Genomic DNA, 23,733 nt, shown 5'->3' with positions numbered 1-23,733 from the left:
CCTCGAAAACCGCCGCGGGGAAGCGGAGGGACGAAGTGAGAGCGACCAATCGGAGACGAGTCCTAGCCTCTACCAGCCCGCCTCCTCTAACTGTCGCGAATCCGCGGGCAGCTTTACGACAGCCAGGGGGTGGGGGCCCCTGGGTGAGGAGAAGGAAGCAACCAACCAACCAAGTCGCCCCCACCCCCTACCCCAACCCCCACCCACCGCGGATCTGGTTTACGGCTTGGAGCGCAGGCTCCAGTGCGGCAGCTGATTGGTTGTCGAAGGCTTGGTCCCATCCCAGTGACCCCAAAGTGCTGGAAGGAGGGGGCGGGGGTGGCCCAGTGCAAAGTGCATCCCGAAAGCCCCCTGTCGGGACACCCCGCTGCTGACACTTCGGACCTGGTACGATTGGTGTCTCTCTGTCCCCAGACCTCTTGAGTCCCTCGGTAGCTGAAAGCCTCCGGCCCGGCGCGCAGCAGACCCTTGGTCTGAGCCCCTGGACCGGGACTGCCCCCCCACCCCTCCGAGCCGGCACTTCCTCCCAGCACCCCTTCCCGGAGGCTGCTCCGAGGCCAAGACCGCCACCCCCAGCCTGATCGACTATCTGGATGCTCACCGGGCTGGGGCCGTGAAGCACTGAGGAGGATCAGGAACACGGTGTCCGGCCCTGCCTGGGGTGTTTCTTCAATGGAGAAGTTGGTGAATGTGGAGGAGGCTGAAAGGAGAGAGAGGAGCTGCAGCTGAGGACACAGGTAAAGTCAGTTTCTTCCTCCTTCGAGGGGAAGGGGCTGGCGGGGTGGGTGGGGGTTGGGGGGAGAAGCCCTGCTCCAGCCTGCCTGCCCTTGCTTCCCTCCAGCCCTTTCTTAGCTCCCCCATCCTCAGAGCCCTCTCCTCAATCCTGGATCACTGCACCACTGATTGGTTTCTGTTTTCCAGGTTTGAGCTGGTTGGAAGACACTCCCGAGCAGAAGGGGTCTGGCCACCCACCAGAGGAGCAATAAGCAGAGTGCTTTGGACAAGCATCCTCTCCAAAGGTAAAGAGCCAGACCTCCCTTCCCCCATTGTTTACTCCTGGCCCCTACCTCATTAAGTAATGCTTTATTTTCAGGGTGGTTGCCTGGGAATGTAAGCTTTCTTAGATCCTAGTTTCCTAGCAAAAACAGAAGCATTGCCCGTGCCTGATCCTTAACACCTCAATAACTTCCGTACTCCAGAAATGTCTTCTGGAACCCGGTCAGAGTGTTTCCGTGTTTTGCATTATCTTTTGGTATACTGTGTCACTTACTCTGCTCTGAGGCTTGGAGACCTTTTTGTAGTTCCTTGCCTTCCTTACTCTCATAGGAATTCTTCAATTCCATGTTAATTGCTTGTTAATTCTGAATGATGCTGCTTTTAATTAAACCACAATTTACTGGTATGTCCATGTACATTTTTTTTTTCTCTATTCCTCCATCAGGAAAGCTTCAAGAGTTACCTAACTGATAATGGCTTAGTAGCAGAAGGTGAACTGGAGGACTGAAACTAATTGGGTTTGGTTTTCCTGGAAAAAGTGACTGGGAACAGTGCAGAAACTGTATAAAAGCAATATTAGCCCCTGAAACAAAGTATATAGTTTCCTATGGGGTTTTGTGTGTGTGTGTTTGTGACAAAATGGATGGACACTGGAGTTGTTATAAAGTGATACATAGTATTTGCTATGTCTCTGGTGTTCTAGGTGAACTTATAAAAATGTACAATGTATCGCCTTGACAATAGTGGCACAGTCAGGAATTTTAGAACAAAGTATTGCTTGGGTATGTTTAGCTATCTGCTGCTTGGTTTTTGGCAGTGGTCATTCTTGTTTTCTCATTTTAAAACCCTTACAGAGAATTTACTAGATTGAAATGTAAGCACCTAGGTCATGTGCTCAGATTTCTGCTGCCTATTTTGTTGCTGCCTCCGAAAATGCCCTAAAGGTAAGTTTAGAACATTAATATGAAGAGAACATGTATACAAATAAACGAGAGGGAGAGATTATAAAGGACAACCGAGAGACTGCCTAACGGGCAAATCTATAACGTTTGTTATCACATAAAATGTTACTAATTTATTTTAGTATCTCAAATGGTTTTTGGAACTTTAGTACAAAGAATATTCAAAATGGTAGGCTTTTTATTCCTTTATATTTCCTGTCTTTTGCATGTTTGTACACACACACACACACACACACACACACACACACACACACACACATACACACACAAGTCCCTTTGATTCTACTGGTCCTTAAGACATAAAGATAATTTTTAAGGGGCTCTGAGGGCTTGCACATTTTTAAGACTTGAAACTACACACCAAAGAAGGAGTATGCTATGAATGGAACTTTAAAATAGTACGTATTAGCTCTTCTTTCTTCTTCTTTTTTAAATTTCTGGTGCTTTAAGACAGGGTTTCTCTGTGTACAGAAACTCTTTGTAGACCAGGATAGCCTTGAACTCAGATCTGCCTGCCTCTGCCTCCTCAGTGCTGGGATCAAAGGCCTGCGCCACTATGCCTTACTGTATGTAATTGCTATACTTTCTAGCCTGAGGAATGGGGACCCTGAGGCAGGAAGATGGAGAATTTGAAGCCAACCTGGGCTGGCTACAGAGGAAGACACAGTTTTAAAAAACAAAATGAAAAGAAAAGAAAAAAACTCCTAATATTCACCAGTGACAGTACTATGGAGGAAAAAAAATATATATATATATAATTTTATATATCAAGGCAAAATCTCAAGTTGAAGAGTGGTTGTTATTATTTAAATACAGAACTCAGGGCTAGAGAGGTGACTCAGTGGTTAAATATGGAACTCAGCAATATGATGCCTTCTGGTTACTGTATAACTTTTTAAAAATTGGTAATAAAATATTTGGATTGTATTTCAGAGATAGAATGCAGTATATATCTTGTATCTTCTTGGTGGGGTAGAGAGTATTTTTCTGCTTTAGAGTGAACCTAATTTGCTAGTGTTCCTAAGTGAGGGCTCTTTTTACCTGAGGTTGTAAATGAGGATCGCTAGTCAGACTTGTAAAGACAGAACATTGCTCTGTCTTGGTTCCCAGCCAGGTTATTGTTGCCGTTTAAGTCAGAGTACATGGATCTGCTCAGCTGACAGCGGGTTTCCTAAGATAGCGAGAGATGTATGCCCACCCCCCACCCCCCCACCCCCAGAGAGAGGCGGAGTGGGGAAGTTGTAATAATTAACATAGTTGAGAATGTTATTTAACATTTAACGTTTTCTTTAGTTTTTACATTTACTTAATCAGGACCAGCTCAATAGTTTGTATTTCTATATCTGGGAGGGCGTTTACCTGATTATTTAGTAACCAAAACCAAATTCATATCACAAAGGGAGAATAATTGGTGCTAGTCAGTGCTAGCTAGGTCTTTAGTATATTATGACTACTTCTGTCCTTTATACTGAAAATGATGTGTGATTCAGTTAGTTATATGTGTACATTGTATATAAGCTAAATATATAATGTCTTATTTTGTTCCTGTGTGTTTATACACGTGCACAGACTTGAGTATGTATGTGCAGTCTTTAGTGTGTCAACATCTAGCCTTAGTAATACCATTCTTGAGATGGGTAAATAGAGTCAGATACAGTTTGCCTATCTGAAACCTGACCTTCTGTCTTTTCATTTTCACCTCAATACATTCCCTCAATGTAATGTTCTTGGAAACTTCTGAGGCACTAGTCTGAGGCTGCTAACTTTGACTTGGCATGCCTGCGTTAACAGGACATTATTGACAAAGCTTTTCTAATACCTGTGGTTTAAGCTTGGAGTTGGGGCTACATAAATGATTCTAAACTTTTCTTGGTCACTTCACCTCACCTCAACTCATCTCACCTCATCCACATTTTGGGAAAATCACTAGGTTTTCTGCTAGAATTTATGTGATTCATAGTTTTACATGATAATAAATTTTTGTGTCACATAGAGGTCCAGTCATTTGGAGGAAATATGATATCCTTCCTTAGGGACATGGACACTATGGTATGTTGGGTGATACTAAAATAATACCCTCCTTATTTAGGGTGTAAGGCTCTTGATTGTGTAAGTGGAGCCCAGCAGGCCTGTTGGCCATGTTATATATTGTGATTGGGCACTGTATTTTTCTGTATCTGGGTTCGCTCTGGGGGCTTGTGAGCCATTGGTAAATTTTTAGTTTTTTTTTTTTCTTCGGAGGAAATGTCTTCAAAGTTGCGATTTTCTTTTCCTTTCCTGGTCTCCTCTGCAAACAAATGCTCTTGTCTTGAGCCAGGAATCGTTTCCTTGTTTCTTGTGGAACCGTTACCTTGTTTCTTGTGGAACCGTTACCTTTTTTCTTGTTGGTTTGAGACCAGGAAACAATTCTCCTTTGTGTTACTTGGGAAAAGTTGCAGAATTAGGCAGCAAGCCTGCAATCTTAACACTTGGGAGGCTGAGGCAGGAGGATCTCTGGTTGCCCGCCAGTTTGCACTGCTTCAAAGGCCCAACGAAACAAAACCTACAGGGAAGAAAATAATATACAGAAGTCAATAATAGCTAGTCTTGTGCTAAAGGAAATTGAAAAGAGGTCAGACTTGTTGAAGGTTATGTATTCTTGGGCAAATTTTAAGCATACCTTCATTTATGGGTACCTTCAGTCTATTATCTCAATATAGTTTTTTTTTAAACTATATTAAGGAAATTTGGGGCATAACTGAATAGATTTCATTTGAAAAGAAATTAGGCAATGCTATCCAATGTGGTCAAGTGTATTTTGGAGACCTTGGTTGTTATCTTTTGACTTTAGTACAGTGGAGAAAATAATTTGGCAAAATGTAAGCATTGTATTAAGAACTAAGACCACTTAAGAAAACGAGACACATTTGGGAAATGAGTCATTTTTACACCTCTAAAGTCTTCCATCTTTGTTTATTATTTACTTTTTTTCTGACTAAAACCCAGAATGTAATTTCTAGTGGGTCTGGTATCAGTAATTGCTAGATTCTCCACCCATCATTAATTTAAGAGAACTTTCCATCGATTGTGTATTGTTTAGGACATTTCTCCTTTGTCAAGAGTCCTGGTTTTTGAACTTGCATTCCCTGCAGGAAACCAGGCTCTTTCTTTCCCATCAGTGGCTTTTCTTGTTTTTTTCTTAATAGGTATCTTGGCTGCTGAGGTTGTGTTTGTCCTTAAGGACCATGGTGCCTTTTTTCCTCTTTATTTTATATGTCTCTAAGTGACACCAAGAGGAAAGTCACTTCTAGTCTGATACCTTGGACTTTGGGGCATTTTAATCATTGCCCTGTATAATTTACAATGGTGCAGACAACAGAGATTAAGTGTATAGGGCATACACATGTGTGTTTCCTCAATGATGCTGTTGTAGCACATGCATGCAAGGAGTGACTGTGCACTTAAAAAAAATCTATGATTATCTATAAGTCCTTGGTATTATCAGAAGAGGAAAAAAAATCCTAAAATATCTCATATCCTTAAAAGTGTCATTTTTAAGAAGCTGTCAGAGAAATGTCTTTCTCTTGCAGAGGACCTAGTTCAGTTCTCAGCACCCACAGGGTTACACACAACTGTCTGTAACTCCAGTACCAGAGGATCCGAAACCTTCTTCTGGTGTCCTCTAGCACCACACTCATGTGTGCACCTACTTAAAATGTAGGCACTCAGATATAAACAAAATTTTTTTTTAAAAAATTAGAAATATTTTTAAATGTTATTTTAAATGTACAAGACTGTCTTCTAGGAAGCTGTGAGCTGTGCTGCGCACACATTAGGCACTTAGGGGCTATCTCCTTGTTCTATTAAAGTCACTTACGGGGGAACTGTTACATTATTACCTTTCTTGCATTGGAGAATTAATTTGATCCTTTTATCTCTTAACACACTGCCTAGTACAAGTATTAGTACATACTGTTTCATGCTTCCTTCAGTCCCACCTCTCGTGTCTCCTCTCTGTCATGCCCAGCAGTCTCTGTGGAAGTGGTGATAGGCATTTGGAGACCACTGGAAGTCTGCAAGGACTCTTAATGGCTTGAAGCCACATTGGGACATTTTCATGACCCTAGGGAGGCAGAGAATACTGAAGACACACTTAGAAGTAAGGTGTTTGATTTGGTTTTCATTTTTAGAAACTAAATTTGTTTTTGACAACTTCATACCTGTATATTTTGTCTTCTGTTTAACTCTTACTGCCCTCCCTGCTCCTGCCTGCCAGGTTCTTCCCCACAATGGTTTTACCCAGGATGGTCTGTGTGACCCCAGCCAGGAACCTGGTGGGCTTAGTGCTGGGTACCACATGATGCTGTTTACTCTTGCATGTAGACGCATGCCATTATGGAGAGAAGTGATCAGTGGTCTCTGGTCCTTGAGAGCTCTGAAGTTGGCTCCTTTGTGCCTGTGGCTGTGGCTTTCTTTGAGCACTTCCTTGCCTTCAGGCACTATAAGATGCTCCAGGTTCATGCTGTAGACTTCCTGCCTCAGTCTTAGTTTCTGCAAGGTTTCTTCTGTGGTATTTATACTTGGCTTTGAAGGAGTTGTTCTGACCGTGTCTACTCCATTTATTTGAAAATAATAGGCACAGTTTGCACTCAGACTTCAGTTCTGTGTGCAGGCCAACATCTTTGCCTATCTTAAAGGCTTCAGAAAGGGGAAAATAAAACATCAAGTGCAGAAAAGGCAGATGGGAACCATTCTAATGTCCCCTTGCACAGCCATCAGCCCCTGTTGCCCCTCTTGCCCTGCACAGGTCAGCTCATCAGATGGCCTGTCCATTTCCATGTCTGAACCTTTAACTTCTAAAGGCTCGGCCCCCCACCTCCAGAAAGGGTGTCGGATCTCCCAGTAGGTTAATTGCTAGAGTGATTTCCTTGTGATATTGTGGGGTTTTTATTGTTTTGTTCTTTAAGAATTCAGTAGAGAAGGTAGTAAAACCTCTGGCTAGTTAATGTTTTAACTAGCTTGTTGTGTGTAAGTAAATGTTTTTACTGGGTGCCTGGAAGGCATAGGAAGAGCCACCATTCAAAGGCATAAGCCCCATTTACTCACCTACTTTACACTTGGCCCCTGGCAGCTGCTGTGTTGAATGCACACATTTTTTTCCCCTTTTAGTTCTCTTTAAAAAGAGCAGGTGACTGATGGTATCCTTAAAAAGTAAAGGAAGCAGGCCTGAGAGATATTCTCAGCAGAAAAGACAAGATTCTTAGCTTGTAGCCAAATTCCAAATGTGGGATTTGTTATTTTCTTTATTTACTGTTTTTTAAGAAGCTTGGGGTGGGGGCAGCACAGACTCTTAAATAAATCATACTTGATTGTGTCTAGAGATTGTTGTAAGCAACAAGATCATGTGCTCCAAAACCTTCTCTGAGTTCTTCTGTCAGTTTGTTGTAAACTCCTGAAACATAAAGTCATCAGAAAGTATAATCAGAGAGTAGACTGCAGACAGCGGTGCTTTCTCTCTTACTTTAGGAAAGCCCATGATTGTGATTGGTTTGTTTGTAGGTGAAGAAGACTACTCCCCTGAGGCCGGGGTACACTGGGAACCCTTCCTACCATGCTGCATGCACGCCATGGTTATTAGACAACCTGTCCACCGAGAGAAGAGACATTCTTCTATAAGGTAAGATGACCCAGGATCATCAGCCTCCTAGGCTATTTTGAGGAAAATCCTGTTTAACTTTTATTTTTCTTCTTGAAATCTGTTAATGAGTTGGTTGGGGCTATAGCTTAGTAATAGAGTGCATTTAGCAGGCTTCAGGCTCTGAGTTCAGTCCCTAGTCTAATAGAATAGACTTGCACAGAAAAGAATGGGCAAAATAGTGATTTAAAGAATAAACTAATGTAGCAGGCACTGAAAGAAAAACCTAGGTTTCTTTTGATGTTGTTTCAGTCTTTTTCCTATAGAGGAGACCTCTCTAGGTGCCAAGATAATTTTCTATTAAACACACCTGTGGGGCCTGGGAAAGGCTTAGTGGGTAAAGTGCTTTAGCACAGGCATGAAGATTGAGTTTAGATCCCCATCTACTCAGGGAAAAGTCAGGAATGAAAACTTCCATGGGATTCCATGGGATATACACTTGTCACCCCAGCACCAGAGTGCAGTGACAAGGAGGATCATAACGGCTTATCTAGCCTGTCTAGCAGAAATGGTAAAGCCGAGGTTCAGTGAGGGACTCTCTCTAAAAGAGTAAGGGAGAGCTATAGAGGAGGGCGCCTTAGTGTATCTCCACACTTACACTATCCACAGAACTCACTCTGAGCCAACATGGCGACATGTACCTGTGACTCAACACTTGGTAGCTAGAGATGGGAGGATCAAGAGCTCAAGGCCAACCTAGGCTACATAGGAAGTTGGGAGGCCAGGCAGAGCTAAATAAGACTGACTCAAAAAGAATAGTAAAATAAATCAGAGCTTCAGAAGCGTTCTGCTAAAGATGATGGTCTGAGTGGACAGGAAGGGGTTCCATTAATGTGTGCTGGTAAGTTTTGTTATAGTCTCTTATAGCACTGAAACTAACATGAAACCCATTCTGAAAGGTATTTTTTTTATGTTAAATTTCTAAGCCAAGAGACTGAATTTCAAGGAAGTAATTAAGTGAAGAATCAAAAGGAAACTTGCTTATTAAGAGAACAAATTATCAAGAAATTTCTCATTTTCCAATTTTCTCTGAGGAAACAGCTATTTGAGGTAATAGCTTGATATTTTTAAATTATATCACTGGGCGATATCGCTGAGACTATAGTGATGTCATTATTATATGTAAAAGCACATCAGATGTTTGTGTTCCCAGCCTGTTTTGGCTCCACCAAGCTAGGCTTACTTTTCTTGTGTTCTCTAGTTCATGATGAGAAATTTTGTAAGAAAAAGTATTAGTTGCAAAATTATCCTTGGATGTCTAACCTACATATGAGAACAGAATATCTTCAAAGGACTTTATCACTTTTTTTTTCTTTCAAGCAAATTTACTTATAGAAATGGAGGTTACCAACCAGGAGATTCGTCTAATTGCTTCTGACAAAGCAGCCCATTTGGAATGTCTTCCTAAGATCTTGTCAGTCTGGCTTTCTCTGTCTATCTCAAATGCTTCAAAGTATGCAGACAGGCTTGTACCCCCACATGAGAAGTAGCCATGTTACTTTGGGCTTCCCTGTGTGCATGGACAAGCTTCTTGTCTGCTGGGTTTGAGGACACACTTCTCCATGACCTGCAGAAGATGTGGGGTCCTTAGCATTAGTGTTCATTGACGTAATTTCATCATGTGGTCAATCCACAGGTTGCTTAGCATGCTATTTTGAGTATTTATGAAATAAAACTTCTGGTACTGAAATTAGAAAAAAATGTTTTAAAAGAATATGACAGGGAAGAGAAGACAAACATCGTGATCAGGTAGCCGAGGTAGGAAAACTGAGAAACACACGCACATGTGTGAATATAATCTATTTTATCCAGTTCCTTCGCTCAGCTGCTACCCCCCAGGCTTTATTACCTTGTATTAAAAATAAGATGCTGATGTGGATTGGGTCAGAGACTTGGCCTAGAGACAGCCCCTCCTTTTCAGTTCCTCCTCCAGGCTTTAATGGGCTGTTTTTTGCTATTCCATATTTATTGACTCAGACTGTGATAAAATCCTTGAGTAGTTTGTAACTTCCGTCGGGGTGGTGCATCGTGTAAGTCAGACTTCCTAAGACTGGTCCTACTGCAGCCATCTTAGCGTCCTGAGACCACCGTCCACTTTACCAGGAGAGAGCTGTCGTGACCAATGGAGTTTCAAGTTTTCAAAAAGACTGCAGAAAAGATTTTTCTGTTAAGTGGGTGTTTTCTGCCCCGCTTTCTCTTTCAATTAATTTATAGCCTTAATGCAGCTATGGGAAATTTAGGTCTAAGCAGATGCCTGCTAGCCAGTCTTGTTGAGCTGCTCTCCATGTCTATACTGATTTAGGGAGCGAATAGTTGTGTGGTGGTCAGTGAGCACAGTGTGAAGAGAGACAGATTCTAAATTGCATGTGCTCTCCCTTCCCGAAAGGCTGCCTCCCGTGACCTAATGTCTGGTTGGTGAAAAGCAGACTCTGCTAGGATGTTACACCACCACTGCCGGAGGAACCCTGAGCTCCAGGAAGAATTGCAGATTCAGGCTGCAGTGGCGGCCGGGGATGTTCACACAGTACGAAAGATGTTGGAACAAGGCTATTCCCCAAATGGCCGAGATGCCAATGGCTGGACCTTGCTCCATTTCTCTGCAGCAAGAGGAAAGGAGAGGTGTGTTCGAGTGTTTCTGGAACACGGAGGTGAGTTCACTGGATGCGAGGAGAAAATTGTAATGGCGTTTGTGGAAAACGCACTTGTGCACGTTTGTTTGCACGTGGATTTTAATGGTTCGCTTGCATTGCTGTTCAGTGTCTTATCTGCTCCTCTTTGCAAAGATGTTTGACAACAAAACACTAAGTTTTTTGAGTTGTTGAGTGGGTTTTACTCTGGCACATGTAGTTTCTGCAGATTGTCAGGCAACCCCAGGTTACTTCAACTGAGAGCCCTTATTGGGGCCAGTTGCCCTTGGGTGTCAGAAGCAGAAGTAGTTGTGGTGTCTGCCGTGGGGGAGCTGCCCAGGTTTCCCTTTTTGGAAATTGCTTAAGCAGAGGAGCCTAGCATAGGTCCCTTTAAACATTTTTGACTTTTCCTATCCTTCATACCTTCCTTAACCTTTCCTTCTTACTTCCTTTTCTTCTTGTTGTTCTTTTGGATATCCTGACTTTTCTAGAACTTACAGTGTGTCTACATATGCAAAAAGGCTGCTCTTATCTGAGCTCTGATTCTGTAGACAGACTTGGTTGGTGACCGCATTTGCCATTTTATGTGTCTGCTTCAGAAAACTAGACATTTCTATAAGACTTTGACACTAATCTTCTCAATTGACTCCTCTCGCCAGTGAATTTCAATTTCATTCTTGCCCTGAAGATGGGAGGGGGATTGTGCGTGTTCCTATGAGGTGTGTGTGTGTGTGTGTGTGTGTGTGTGTAGATATCACTTCTGTCTACATTGTAGTAGGGTGTAGAACAGCTTGTCTGGGCCACTCTAGGCCCTGGATTGCTCATCAGCAGTTATTTGTTTCATTCTAGGAGTGTACTTTGCTACAAGACTTGCTTGCCTTCTAAAGTACAGAAGGCGTTAGCAGTTCCACAGCCCTCAGAAAGGCTGTGTGAGTTATGGGACTGTATGAATGCTAAGGCTACCATCAGAGTCTGACTCCAAGATAAGGCTAAATCCAAGCCCAAGAGTAATCATGTGTCCCAGTGGCCTCAAATAGGACTAATGTGCCCTAAGACATTAGCTATAGACAGAGTCCAGACACATGAGTATTATCACCTTAAAACAAAGCACATCTTTAGATAAGTTTCCGACCGACATCAAATCCCATTGGACCTGCACAGGTCTTGCCTGCCCCTACTCAGAATGGTCCCTGGGCCTGAGTGACCCTGGGTGCTTAGTCCTCTGGATACTTCTAGCACACTTGTAGAAATTGTGCTTCATGTAGTTTTTAGTCTACATATGACACAACTGTTCTGCCACAGCTGTTTTTCACTCAACTTTATGACGTATTTTTGTCCTATCAGTTGTAGTGTGTGAGCAGTCATAGAAAACATGTCACAGCTGTGGCTATGCTCCAGTCTGACGTCTATGTATATGTTAGTGAGTGATAAGGGAGAGGGACAGTCCACGGCAGGGTCACAGTTGACTTACGGGCTACAGGTCCTAAGCAGCGCTCTCTCCCCCACCCCGTGATGATCATTTACATCCTAAAGGGCAGAAGGCGGCTGTGTGGCAGACTGTGTATCTAGCCTGCGTGAAGCCTAAGGTTCAAGCCTTAAAACTTTTAAGAAAAGTGTGTGCGTGCCTGTGTGTGTGTGTGTGTGTGTGTGCGTGTGTGTGTGTGTCTGTATGTCTATGTGTGTGTGTATGTGTGTGTGTGTGTCTGTGTGTGTGTGTGTGTGTGTGTGTGTGTGTGTATGCGTACATGCACTCAGTGAACTCTGCCATTCCTGAGTCCACACTGCACAATTTCGTGCATTTGTAGAGTTGGGTGCCCAGTCCCACAGTTAGTATCTAAAGTAATCGTTACTACTACAGAAAGCAACCTCAGTGAGTTTTGTTAGAAATACGTTCAGTCTTACCCTGTTATCTTCAGTAGAGTAGCTGCTCAAATAAATATGTTACCATTTGGATATTCTTTCAACTTTGTTCATTTTAGTATTTTAGAAAGCATAAAATTTTCTCAGCAGACTTTTGAGAAGGTGGTTCATAATCTACCTGCTTAAAACCCAGAGTAAATATTCTATTGTCAGTGCCTGGAGGTGGCCACTAGCTGTTCTTCAGTACCAGATTCTCCTTCCAGAAACTGGCTTTTGTTGACTTTTGTGCACCGAGGCCTAAGTGGTTTCTAGCCCTTCTTTCTAGCCGGCCCACTACTCTGTTTAATGTTATGTCAGTGTCCTGACTTCTGTCACCTAACAGCTTCCTTGAGATAATTCCTTATCAGGACATAGTTAAGCCTGAGATTCTACTTGTTGGGTGCAATTGATTTGCACTTAGCTTCCATTGTGAGGCATTTGAAATTGTTGGCATTTTTTTGCTAGGGCCAGTATAGCAGGGAGAGTCCTTGACTGGTCTTTCTTAAAAAAAAAAAAAAAAAAGCAACAACAAAAGCCCACCCTTGTCAGAGTTTCTCCCTTAACCCCTAGAAGCACTGCCAAGTCAGACCGCACTTATGGATGCCTATACATTGTCCTCCAAGACCTACAGTTCCTTCTTGTGCCCTCCTGGGACTGGGTGGGACAATGCCCCCCCCCTTCTCAGCAGGGTATTGCTAGCTGGCTGGCTCGTCCTTGTGTGATGTGCTTGCCCCTCCCAAGATGACATCCGAATATCAAACTGTGGCAAGTCTGAGCCTGTCCTTGTCTTCCTCCCTTGTTCAGGTGAGGCTTGCTCCGGTGCCTACCTTTGTTAGCTCCGGGTGGAAACCTTTCTTCTAGCTTGTAGCGTTCCCACGTTCCTCCTATTGCTCTCACCATACACTGGACACATTCTATCTTGCTTTTGCCTTCTGGTTTGTGTCTGTTGGATCTCGGTTAGTAAACACTTCATGGTGTAGGGTCATTACTCACCTGCATCTTCTTCTCAAGATTTTGTGGTACTTGAATCATCGGTCTGTCCAGAATTGGTGTTCGTGCATGAGAATGTACAATATCATTGCTCTTCCCCACAAAGGTTGCCCAAACTTCCCTTCTTTCCTCATGGCTGGGCACTGCTGGGTCACATACACAGCTTTTACATTGTGCTTCCACCTCCGAGTTCTCATTCAGTGCTGCAGGACCAGTGTGGTGCTGTTTGTGTTGTTCTGTGAGAACATTACCCTACTGAAACGAGATTCGGAGAATGCGCCTCCTCATCCCTCTCACGGCAAATTGTAAAGCAAGTTTGGAAAGGTTAAGTAAGAAGGAAACTCCTGCCATGGTCGTCACTGTCAGGCTGAGGCGTCAGTGCATAGCACATCCTCCACGTAATATCCAGGCACATCTGCCAGTGGCCCTGCAGTCTACGAGTGCCGCGCAGGAGTCTCCGGACGGTGTACCCACTTTTGTCCTCTCCTGAGATGTGGCCTATTGCTTGAGCTTCTGCATTCTTCCTCTCTTGGTAGCTTTCTGTCTCTTCTCTTCTTCTTTTTCCCACTCCTTGGGGGGAAACCTCTTTCCTCACCAAGTCTGGATTGATCTTCTTCACATTATATTGCCCTGTCCCCACCTGGTCTCTAAATAATGTGACACTTCTAAGTAGAAATGGAAATTAAATCCAGTAGGGACTTCTTATTTCTCTGCAAAGAATATTCTCAGTCTGTCACATACTCAGCACAGCAGCTGGTCCTTTGAGCCCTGCAGCCACAACTCTATGCAGCAGCCCCTCTCCCTTCTTGGTTGGGCTGTCTGAGCTTAGAAGCTTAACCCCAGAGGTCATCGTAAAGCCCCTTCCGTCGTGGTCCACTTTTCCTTGCATATGACTGCTTCCCCTTTAAGTCTTTGGCACTTTCTCAGAGAAACCACCTGCTTCCGCTAGAGCAGGTCAGGTGAGAACTTTATTTTCGTTCCTGTTAGATGCTGCTGCTGGGTCCTGTATGATGCTCTCCCCCCGTGTAATATTGTTCCCTGGACCTTAGTGCAGTGCCAGCCATAAGCATGGGGAGGGATTTTAGCATCCTGTTCAGCGTCTGTAGCTCCTGTTCACATGAAGTTCCCCGAAGGAAGAACCATGGCCATGATTGCTCCTAGTGAGGAAGAGAACAAATAGCAGGAAAATGGTTTTTCCTGACCTCATGAGACAAGACTCACCGTTTCCTTAAAAGCAATTTAAAAGCTGAGTTAGGATTAGAAGCTGCCTAAATTAGTGATAGCTGCTTTTCCAAATCATCCAATAGGGAGATGAGGAAAAGAATTGGAAGAAGTGGATTTGCTCACTGTGCACTCTGTACTCTCTCCCTCTGTGTGTTCTTTCTCCGTGTGTGACAGGACGCCAAGGTGTGTAAGGTGGCCATTTGGCTCCTGGTAAAACATTCACTCATACTCAGAAGATGCTGCTAAGCACTGAATGTATGCCAGGCCCTGCTTTCAGCACAGCCACAGTAGTAAAAGGCTTCAGCAAGTCACAGCCTAGCAGGTGGCTAGGTGGGTAGCAGTGCCCCCTGATGACTGAGAGTGTACCTTGCGTCATAGCTCTTAAGAGGGCAACACTGCGTTTTTCCCTTGGAAAACAAACCATAGAAGCAAATGTAACTCATACCCCATCGTCTTCCACCTTGATGAGTGTGGAGCTGGGCTCCAAACCATCATCCAAACTATGGTTCTCTAGTGCCTAAAAAAGAAGAAAGGCATTCCTGGCAGAGCTAAGTGCTGTGGGCAGCAAGGCCTCCTTTGTGTGAGGTGTGGTGAGTGTGTCCACGAGCTTTCCAGAATGCAGGGCTGGAGTGGAGTCCTTGAAAGTTGTGAAGCATGAAGGAGGGCTGGAAACATGATGGTGTGGGATATTCTACTTGTGTGGGACAATGACAGTGTCAGTGATGAGAGCTTGTCCAGCAGCCTATTCTAGGGATGTTGGGGCATGGTGGGGAAGAAAGAAGAGCGGACTGGGCTATAGGATGCTCTGGTTACAGAGCTCATCAGAAGGGCCCAAGACCTAAGGCAAGAATGGCAGGTGAGGTATGCTGCAAACAAAATCAAAAGCAACTAAAGGTTTAGGTCTGACAATAAGGGAGAACTGTCACCACTTACTGAAAAGGCAAAGCTATACCAGGAAGCCAGCAAGGAGTAGAAACCTAAGCCACTGGCAAAACCAGAAATTGTTTATCTAAATATTCATACATGAAAGGACACAGTTAAAAGAAAATACAGTTTTATCTATCAAATCCACATAGCCACATGGTAATACCAACCAACACTGATCACCCAGACCTAGTAAACTCAGGACCAAGAGGCTGCTCATGTATGACAGAATCAGGGGAGTGATGTAACCCTGGGAGGAACCTGCTGGGAAACAGCTATCTAAGGAGGAATCCAAGTTTGCTTAAAATAACAAAACTGTGTTTGAGTTGTAGAACACAAAAGCGGGGTGGGGGTGAGACCCACTGGCTAGTTTAACTAAGCTGTGTGATCTGTAGTGTGAGAGGCTATTCCCTTTTGGTGAACTAGACAGATTCCATCCCTAGTTTAAGAAGTGACCACGCCTTAGATGCTTAGCAGTCACATGCAGTGTCACTGCATGCTAAGTGACATTGTGTTCCCTTGTGTACTGTTTCAAAATAATGAAAATTGGGTTTTCAAAAGTCTAAAAACTTGAGAATGTCAACACAAATGGCCGTATATTACTATCATACCTCTGGACAAATCTGCTAGTTGACCTAGCTCAGCAGTCAAGGCACTGGCTGTGCAAACCTGCCAGCCTAAGCTTATCCTTCAGAACCTGTGTAAATGTGGGAGGAGAGCAGTAACTCCACACAGTTGTCCTCTCACCCTGTGTGTCAGGGATGTGTACATAGCCACCACATTAATAATCAAAAATCGTGGTACTCTTTCTGATATCGGGGGCCACTCAGGGATTAAGAGCGTCTTGAAAAGGCAGAAGTTAAAAGAAATGCCTTATTACATTTTTTATATCCTATCAAATGCTTCTAAAAGTTCCAAGACCATGTTGCACATTTCAAAACAGTACGATGAAGAGCCTGCCATTGTGTGTTTGCTCATCGTTGCCTTCAGTGAGCTTGTGAACTGATCTGGAAGCCTTTGACTGATGTAACAGAAGTTAAGTATATAGAGGACACTGCCAGGTCCCCTTAGGAAAGCAAGCAGCTCCCCTTGATAAACACATGGAAATAAGAAAGAGGCAGCATTCCAAGATACCCAGGGTACAATGGGGAGAGCTGTCTGTAGCCGTAGTGTAGCTGTAGAATGCAAAGGTTGGAAACAGTTCCAGGCGTAGTCAAAGTAACTGTGATTGGAATCAAGGGGAACAATTGTAGAAAGCAACTTGGTAATATGTACTAAGGCCTCAAAAGTGGGAGATGCTTTTGCCCAGTTAATCTTTTAGTTTAAACTTGATTGTATAATAACTAACTTTTATTAATTTATTCAAAGGATAGAGTCTTAAAAGCAAGAAATATTTTCTACATAAAAATGCTATACCTCTCTCTGTAGGATGTGTGTGTGTGTGTGTGTGTGTGTGTGTGTGTGTGTGTGTGTGTGTCCCGGTCTGTGTCCATCTGTCCATCCATCTGTCTGTGTGTGTCTGTGTCTGACAGCACAGCACATGGGAAGGAGTTTATATTAAAATAGTTTTTAAGCTATTAGAATTAAACTCAGAGTGACAGTAGGATGAAAAAAACAAAACAAAAAACCCAGAATCTCTCCACCCAGCCATATCCTTCTCCAGGGACTAGACTATTAAATCTCCCTGAACTTCCCACCATGCCACCTTCCCATCAGACCATCTTTTATCCATGCCACCTTCCCATCAGACCATCTTTTATCCATGCCACCTTCCCATCAGACCATCTTTTATCCATGCCACCTTCCCATCAGACCATCTTTTATCCATGCCACCTTCCCATCAGACCATCTTTTATCCATGCCACCTTCCCATCAGACCATCTTTTATCCATGCCACCTTCCCATCAGGCCATCTTTTATCCATGCCACCTTCCCATCATGCCATCATGTCCCCAACCTGTCAGATCTAGCTTGTGTTCTTCATCTAGTGCCACAGCCTAGTCTGGCCACCCTTGTCTATGCCATATGCAGTCTCTAGTCATCTCCAGGACTTACCTAACCCCCAGATCACAGGCTCCTCCCACACCATGTCCGACCTCTCCACTCATCATGATCTACTTCCGTATGACAGGCTGGACTAGGATGTCCATCCTGAACACCACCTCATGGACCAGGAGATCCATCCTGAACACCATCTCAGTGCCTTCTGTTCTACACTTTTCACCTAAGCCATTTCCAGCCTCTAGGCCCAACCTGCCTGTCCATCCTCACGTCTTCCCTAGCCTGTTGTATCAAACTTAGAAGTCTATGTGCCCAGACTCATCTCAAAAATACCAACATTGAAAAATGAAGCCAGTATTTTCTCTCCTAAACCCAACAGTACTGTAGAAATGTTTGCCAGTGAGAACACCAAGACACAGAACTTAAGAGTTGTACACTTCATCAGGGAATTCAAGGATTTTAAGAACCACAAACAACACAGAAGACAAGAACAGCTCAAGGAAAATAAATATCTGAGTGATACCCAAGAAACCACAGTAGAAGGCTGATAGGATGGCAAGTGCAACCCAGGGATTGGGAATACACTAAGGAGACAGAGAAAACTAAGGCTGAAACTGATGATGGGATTAAATAACCTAAGCCTTTGAAATATAGGCATAGGTGAGGGGGAAAAACGTTCAACAAGATCATAAAAGAAAACCTCCCCAAACTAAGGAGAAGACACAGCTATACCAGTACAAGAAGCAAACAGAAGACCAAATAGACAAAACCAGAGAAGAAAATTCCACAACTTATCACAGTTAATACACCAGCTAAGCACACACAACCCAGGACGTACACTGAAAGCTTCAAGAGGAAATTCAAGTCACATAAAGGAAAGCTCAAAATAACAGCTGATTTCTCAATGGAAATTTTTCAAGCCCAAAGAGCCAAGAGAGCATTAAGCATTCTAAATCCTTAAAGACTTTGTCTGCCAGTCTAGAGGGATAGACAGCAGATATCCACCACAAATGAGGGAGGAAGAAAAACGTTCCACAGTATAAAAAGCCTAAAAACAATTTATATCCAACAAACCAAACCTAAAGAAAGCACAGGAAACAATATTTAGACCAAAGAGAGGAATGAGCACTAATAGCGAGACTGTAGAAAGAAATGCAAAACCCCACAAACTACCACTGAGAACACAATGCCAAAAAAGCAACAACATCGTGGCCACAATTAACACACATTTTAATAATAGCTTTAAATATGAATGGCCTCAAATCTCCAATCAAAAGACACAGACTTAGTAAATGCATCAAAAAACAAAACCCATCAATTTATTCTCTACAAAACCACACCTTAGCTTTGAAGAAAGGCATCACCTTACAGTAAAAGGATAGACAAAAGGACTCCAGTCAGTTGGGACCAGGAAGTGAACAGTGTTATCCTAATATCTGACAAAGTAGACTTCAAACCAAAACGAAGAGATAAAGAGGCATGCTTCATTCTGATCAAGGGAACAGTTAACCAAGATGACAGTATTATCCTAAACATACATGCATCAAACTCTGGTGCACACAATTGGATTTTTAAAGTTGTACTACTAGATTCAAAGACAAACATTTTCAAAAGTTAGCATCAACCTACTAATAGTAAGTGATTTTAATGTCATTTTCTCCAATAAATGGGAGGGTCATCTGAACTAAAAATAAACAGAAACATCAGACTTAATTGACATACCTCAAGAGAGCTTAGCAGATACCACAGGACAGTCCACCTAAACACCAGAGAATGACTACACACTCTGCTCAGCAGCCCGTGGGAGCTTTCCTGAAGTAGACCCATCCTGGAACACAAAACAAATCTTAACAAATTCAAAAAGACTGAAGTACCTCCTTGTATTCTGATTGCATTGCAATAGAACTTGAAGTTGACAGCAAACAATCTCTTGTAAGTACACAAACTCATGGAGATCAAACCACTTATTGTGGAATGATTATTGTGCCAAAGAAGAATCTAGAAGAACAATTGAAAAGTATCTGGAACTAAGTGAAAGCACAACATAGCCAAACTTCTATAAAGCTGCCCTCCGAGGGAAGAGGGAAGTGTATACCATTGTGTGCCCACCTCAAAATAGTCTGAGCACAAATAAACGATTAATGATCCAAATCAAAAGTTTGGGTAAACAATAAACCAAATCCAAACCCAGTTAATGGCAAGAAGTAATAGAAATCAGTGAAAGAGAAATAACAAACTAATCTAAGAGTTGGTTCTTAGAGAAGATAAATGATAGAAGATAGAAGATAAACAGACCTTTGGTCCAATTCACCCATATTAACAGAATCAGAAATGAACAGGGAAACAAACATAACACTTAACCAAAAGAAATTAAAAATATTACCAGAGAGTATTTTTTAAAACTTATACTCCATTGAGCTGGAAAATCTGTAAGAAATGGATGGATTTCTAGATTCAACCTAACCACCATGAAGCCATGAAGACAACCTATAAAAGCCAGTAAATAAGGAGATTGAATGTAATAAAAAGCCTTCCAGCTCTAAGTCGTCGTCGTCACCGTCTTCTGGGGCCAGATGGATTCACAGCAGAATTCTACCAGAGATTCAAAGGTCTACAGCCAATCCTTTTAAAACTATTTAAAATAATAGGAGCCTTCTCTGAAGCCAGAATCATAGTAACAACAAAATAGAACTAGAGACCCCATCCCTGACAACAGAGACTTGATGAAACTCAATCAAGTACTTGAAAACAGTACAGACACACATCAAAGATTATCTGCCATGAGCAGGCTGGCTTTATTCTGAAATGCGGTATGGCTCTTCATAAGCTGATTTCATAGGAAATGGCTCATCCTAAGCCAGGTCAATATAATAAATGACATAAACAGACTTAAAGACAATTCACATGAGCATCTTAATAGACACAGAAATGTCTTTGACAAAATCTAACATGTTTTTTGGATTAAAGTTCTAGAGACTGCAGGGCTAGAGGGAACACCCCTTCAACATAACAGATCTGTATATGAGAAACCCAGAGAAAACCATCCTAAATTGAGAAGAGCTTGAAGCAATTGAGACATGGAGGTTCCCTACCCACACTCCTTTTCAACATCATGCTTTAAGTTCTAGCTGGAGCACCAAGGCAAGCAAAGAAAATTAAAGGGATACAAGAAGGGAGAGAAAGTCAAACTATCACTATTTGCACTTGACATGATAGTCTACATTAGAGATCCCCAAAATTCTCCCAGAAAACTTCCAGAAAAGATGAACAAATTTAGCAGTGTGGCAGGATACAGAATCAAATTGCACAAATTAATAGCTTTCCACAGACCACCAGCAAATATAACGAGATTGTGGACATACTTCCATTCACAACAATCAAAGAAAATAAAATATCTAGGAATAAACTTATACAAGGACATGAAGGACCTCTAACATTGAAAACTGTACACCTCTGAAGAAATAGACTAGAAAATGACAGATATCCCATGTTCATGGATTAGTAAAATTAATATTGTGAAAATGAGTTTTATGAAAAGCCATTTTCAGATTCAAGCAACCCCAATCAAAATACCCATTTCATTCTTCACAGAAAGTGAAAAAACTAGCCTAAAATTTATATGGAACCATATAGCCAAAACAATCCTGGGGGCGGGGGTATAAGTCATTACCATGCCAGATCTTAAGGCTATATTACAGAGCCATAGTAATAAAAACAGTGTGGTACTAGCTCACCACACTGAACAAACAGAACAAAATCATCATAACTTCAGCCATTTAATGTTTGAAAAAGATGTCAAAAACAAACTGAAGAAGGAATCTTCAACAAACAGCATTGAAGAAACTGGACGTCCACATGCAGAATTCAGTTTAGACCCTCAACAAATAGTAACTCCAAATGGAACAAAGATCCAGAAACTGAACAACTAGAAGAAAACAGGTAGTACCCTGCGTGATAAAGGTGTGGGAAAGGGTTTTCCGAATAGGAGTCCATTTCCCAAGAGTGACTGCCAACAAAAACAAATAAAACAAAAAAGCTCTGTATAGCTGAAGAAACAAGTGTCCAGATGGTGCTGGTACATGTCTTCAGTTCCGGGACCAGGAAGTAGAGGCAGGCAGATTTCTGTTTGAGGCCAACCTGGTCTACAGAACCAGTTCTAGGACTGGTATACTGACAAACCCTGTCTTGAAAACCCAAAATAAAGGTGAGCAGGAAGCCGGCAGAGTGGGAAAGAATCTCATCCAGCTATACATCTGACCGAGGGTTACTACCCAGAATATACAATGAATTTGCAAAAAAATCAAATGACCTATTTAAAAAATGTTCCCGAGGCTAGAACAGAGAGTTGTCAAGGAAAATAACTAAGAACTATCTCCAAAAAGTGTTGAGTGTCCCTAGCAGTTAGGGAAGTGCTAAGCAAATGACCTAGAAGTTCCGTCATAGCCCAGTCAGAGTGGCAAAAATCAACAGAACAGTAGACAGCAGTGCTGGAGGGGATAAGGGAAGAGAGTCCTCCTGCACCACTGGTGGGACTGCAAACTAGGCTGGCCATTATGGAAATCAGTATGGACAATTCTTTAAAAGCTAAAAAGAAACTTACCTTATGACCCAGCCATTCCATTCCTTGGCATATGCCCCAAAGACGTGACTATATCTAGAAAGACTTGTGTAGTCATATTCACTGCTGTTTTATTCAGAAAGCCAGGAAATGTGTCCGTGAATGGAGAATGAGAGTATGGTAATAAAGATGCCCTACCTAGCATCAGTCATATGTAAGAAATGCAGTCATGAACACTGCAAGTAAATGAAACTATAAAAGATAACCCATACTCAGACATACAAATGTTACATGTTCTCTCTTATTGGAGGCTCCTCCCTCCAAATCTTCATATGTGAATATGGATCCTGTAGTAAATGCAGAAACCAAGAAGTAAGACCATTCCTGGGGAGTTGGGGGTGGACGAGAATTAGAGAGGTGATTAGTAGGGTGCAATGATTTGAATAGGTGAAGGTGAGGCTCTAATTAAGAGCAGGGTACAAATGGTTTCAATATTGAGGGAGGCTGTAATTAGCAGGGTACGGATGGTTTAAATAGGGAAGGGGGCTATAATTAGGAAGGGGGGAGAGAAATATAGAAGGAGGAGAGAGGAGATTATAATGACAGATGTCCATAAAAGACATGATGAATCATGCTATTAATTGTCTACCTAAAACTATAATACTATAAAACTATAATGTCTGTATTAATATGCATAGATATTTTAAATGACATTTTCTCTTCCAAACTAACCGTACTCCTTCCAAGAGCTAATCTAACAAAGAGCCTGACACCAGGCATGAGAAATGTCTTCAGTTGTTTTTCAGGGCTGTCTGAGATTCCCAAACACCATAAGCTATCGCTCTTCCTCAGGGGTAAGGTAAGTCTAACTGCTGAAGACACCAGGGCCCAAAAGCCCCATCTGGAACTGACCCAACAGCCTTCCTTCCTCCAACTAGCTCTCTCTCTCGTGGTACCATGTGTCATACAAGCCTCTAAAGAAAGGAAGCAACCCACAGTCCTACCCAGCTATGATGCCTGTGCACCCCAGTGCCCAGCATGGATTGATAACCATAAGGCTGCAGTAATGGCACACACACCTTGGTGGTAACCAGCAGCTCTCCAATTGGACTTAAGGCTCACTCAACAAGAGGGAAACCATGCCTGGTACTGGAAACCTAGCCAACTACCAAGACCTAGTGAAGTTATGGATCTCAGAGGAGAGCATGCAACTGCCACTTTACTAGGCCAGCATAGTCCTTATGCCCACAGATAAGTATAGTCCTCACCCTCATTGAGGAACCTTCCCTTTGCAACAGAGAAGTTGTAGGTCCCACTCCCACTGGATAGATCTCCAGGATGACTTCCCCCACCGAAGGGTCTGTGAATCTCGAGGAAGAGGATCTGAAAAGATTGTAGAAGCCAGAGGATCAGGAATTGGCTCTAAGATTGTGTCTCCTGGTATTAGCAGAAGTCACATCCTTAAGACCCTCACTAACATGACTCTAAGCATGAGCTTAATAACAGACATGCCAAAGCAGACAGAAACCACGAGGCCTCAACCCAACACCAGAGCTACAGGCAACCAAGGAAGGCTAAGGTCAGGAGAACCGTCTTCCCCAGGAGGAACATACCAACTTATCTAATGCCAAGTGGACAGCCTGAGTACAGACATACAAGTAACATACTGACAGGTTAGATATAGGAATATACATGTGCACACATGCCTGTAATAACCATTAATAAACAGAGCTCATAAATTTGAAAAAGACTGAGGAGGGTGTATGGGAGAGTTTAGAGGAACCATAAGGAAAGGGGAAATAATGTAATTGTGATGACATTAAAAATATAAGAAAGTATTTTTAAAAAGGGAAAAAACAAAACCCAGTCTAATAGAAA

At 42.6% G+C, this 23,733-nt stretch overlaps 1 protein-coding gene across 7 annotated transcripts in view; it reads left to right on the top strand.

Moving 5' to 3' along the window:
• Positions 1-9: 9 nt before the first annotated feature.
• Asb7 (ankyrin repeat and SOCS box-containing 7) overlaps positions 10-23,733 on the top strand; it is a 56,327-nt gene continuing 32,603 nt past the window's right edge. Inside the window, exons 1-6 of one of the 7 annotated variants that reach the window (XM_039085011.2) lie at positions 163-737; positions 922-1,019; positions 1,851-1,940; positions 7,497-7,614; positions 8,559-8,682; positions 10,019-10,280. In XM_039085011.2, coding sequence (XP_038940939.1) covers positions 10,070-10,280 — 211 coding nt within the window. In that variant the 5' untranslated portion in view covers positions 163-737; positions 922-1,019; positions 1,851-1,940; ... (1 more) ...; positions 8,559-8,682; positions 10,019-10,069. Of the gene's footprint in view, positions 738-921; positions 1,020-1,850; positions 1,941-7,496; positions 7,615-8,558; positions 8,683-10,018; positions 10,281-23,733 lie in introns of all 7 variants that reach the window. The other 6 variants (XM_006229350.5, XM_006229349.5, XR_010055191.1 and 3 more) reach the window with 6 other exon arrangements.

This window comes from Rattus norvegicus, chromosome 1 (genome assembly GCF_036323735.1).
Source record: "Rattus norvegicus strain BN/NHsdMcwi chromosome 1, GRCr8, whole genome shotgun sequence".
NCBI classification, from domain to species: domain Eukaryota; kingdom Metazoa; phylum Chordata; class Mammalia; order Rodentia; family Muridae; genus Rattus; species Rattus norvegicus.
Note: the sequence above shows the minus strand (reverse complement) of the source record. Positions and strands in the feature narration are given on the sequence as shown.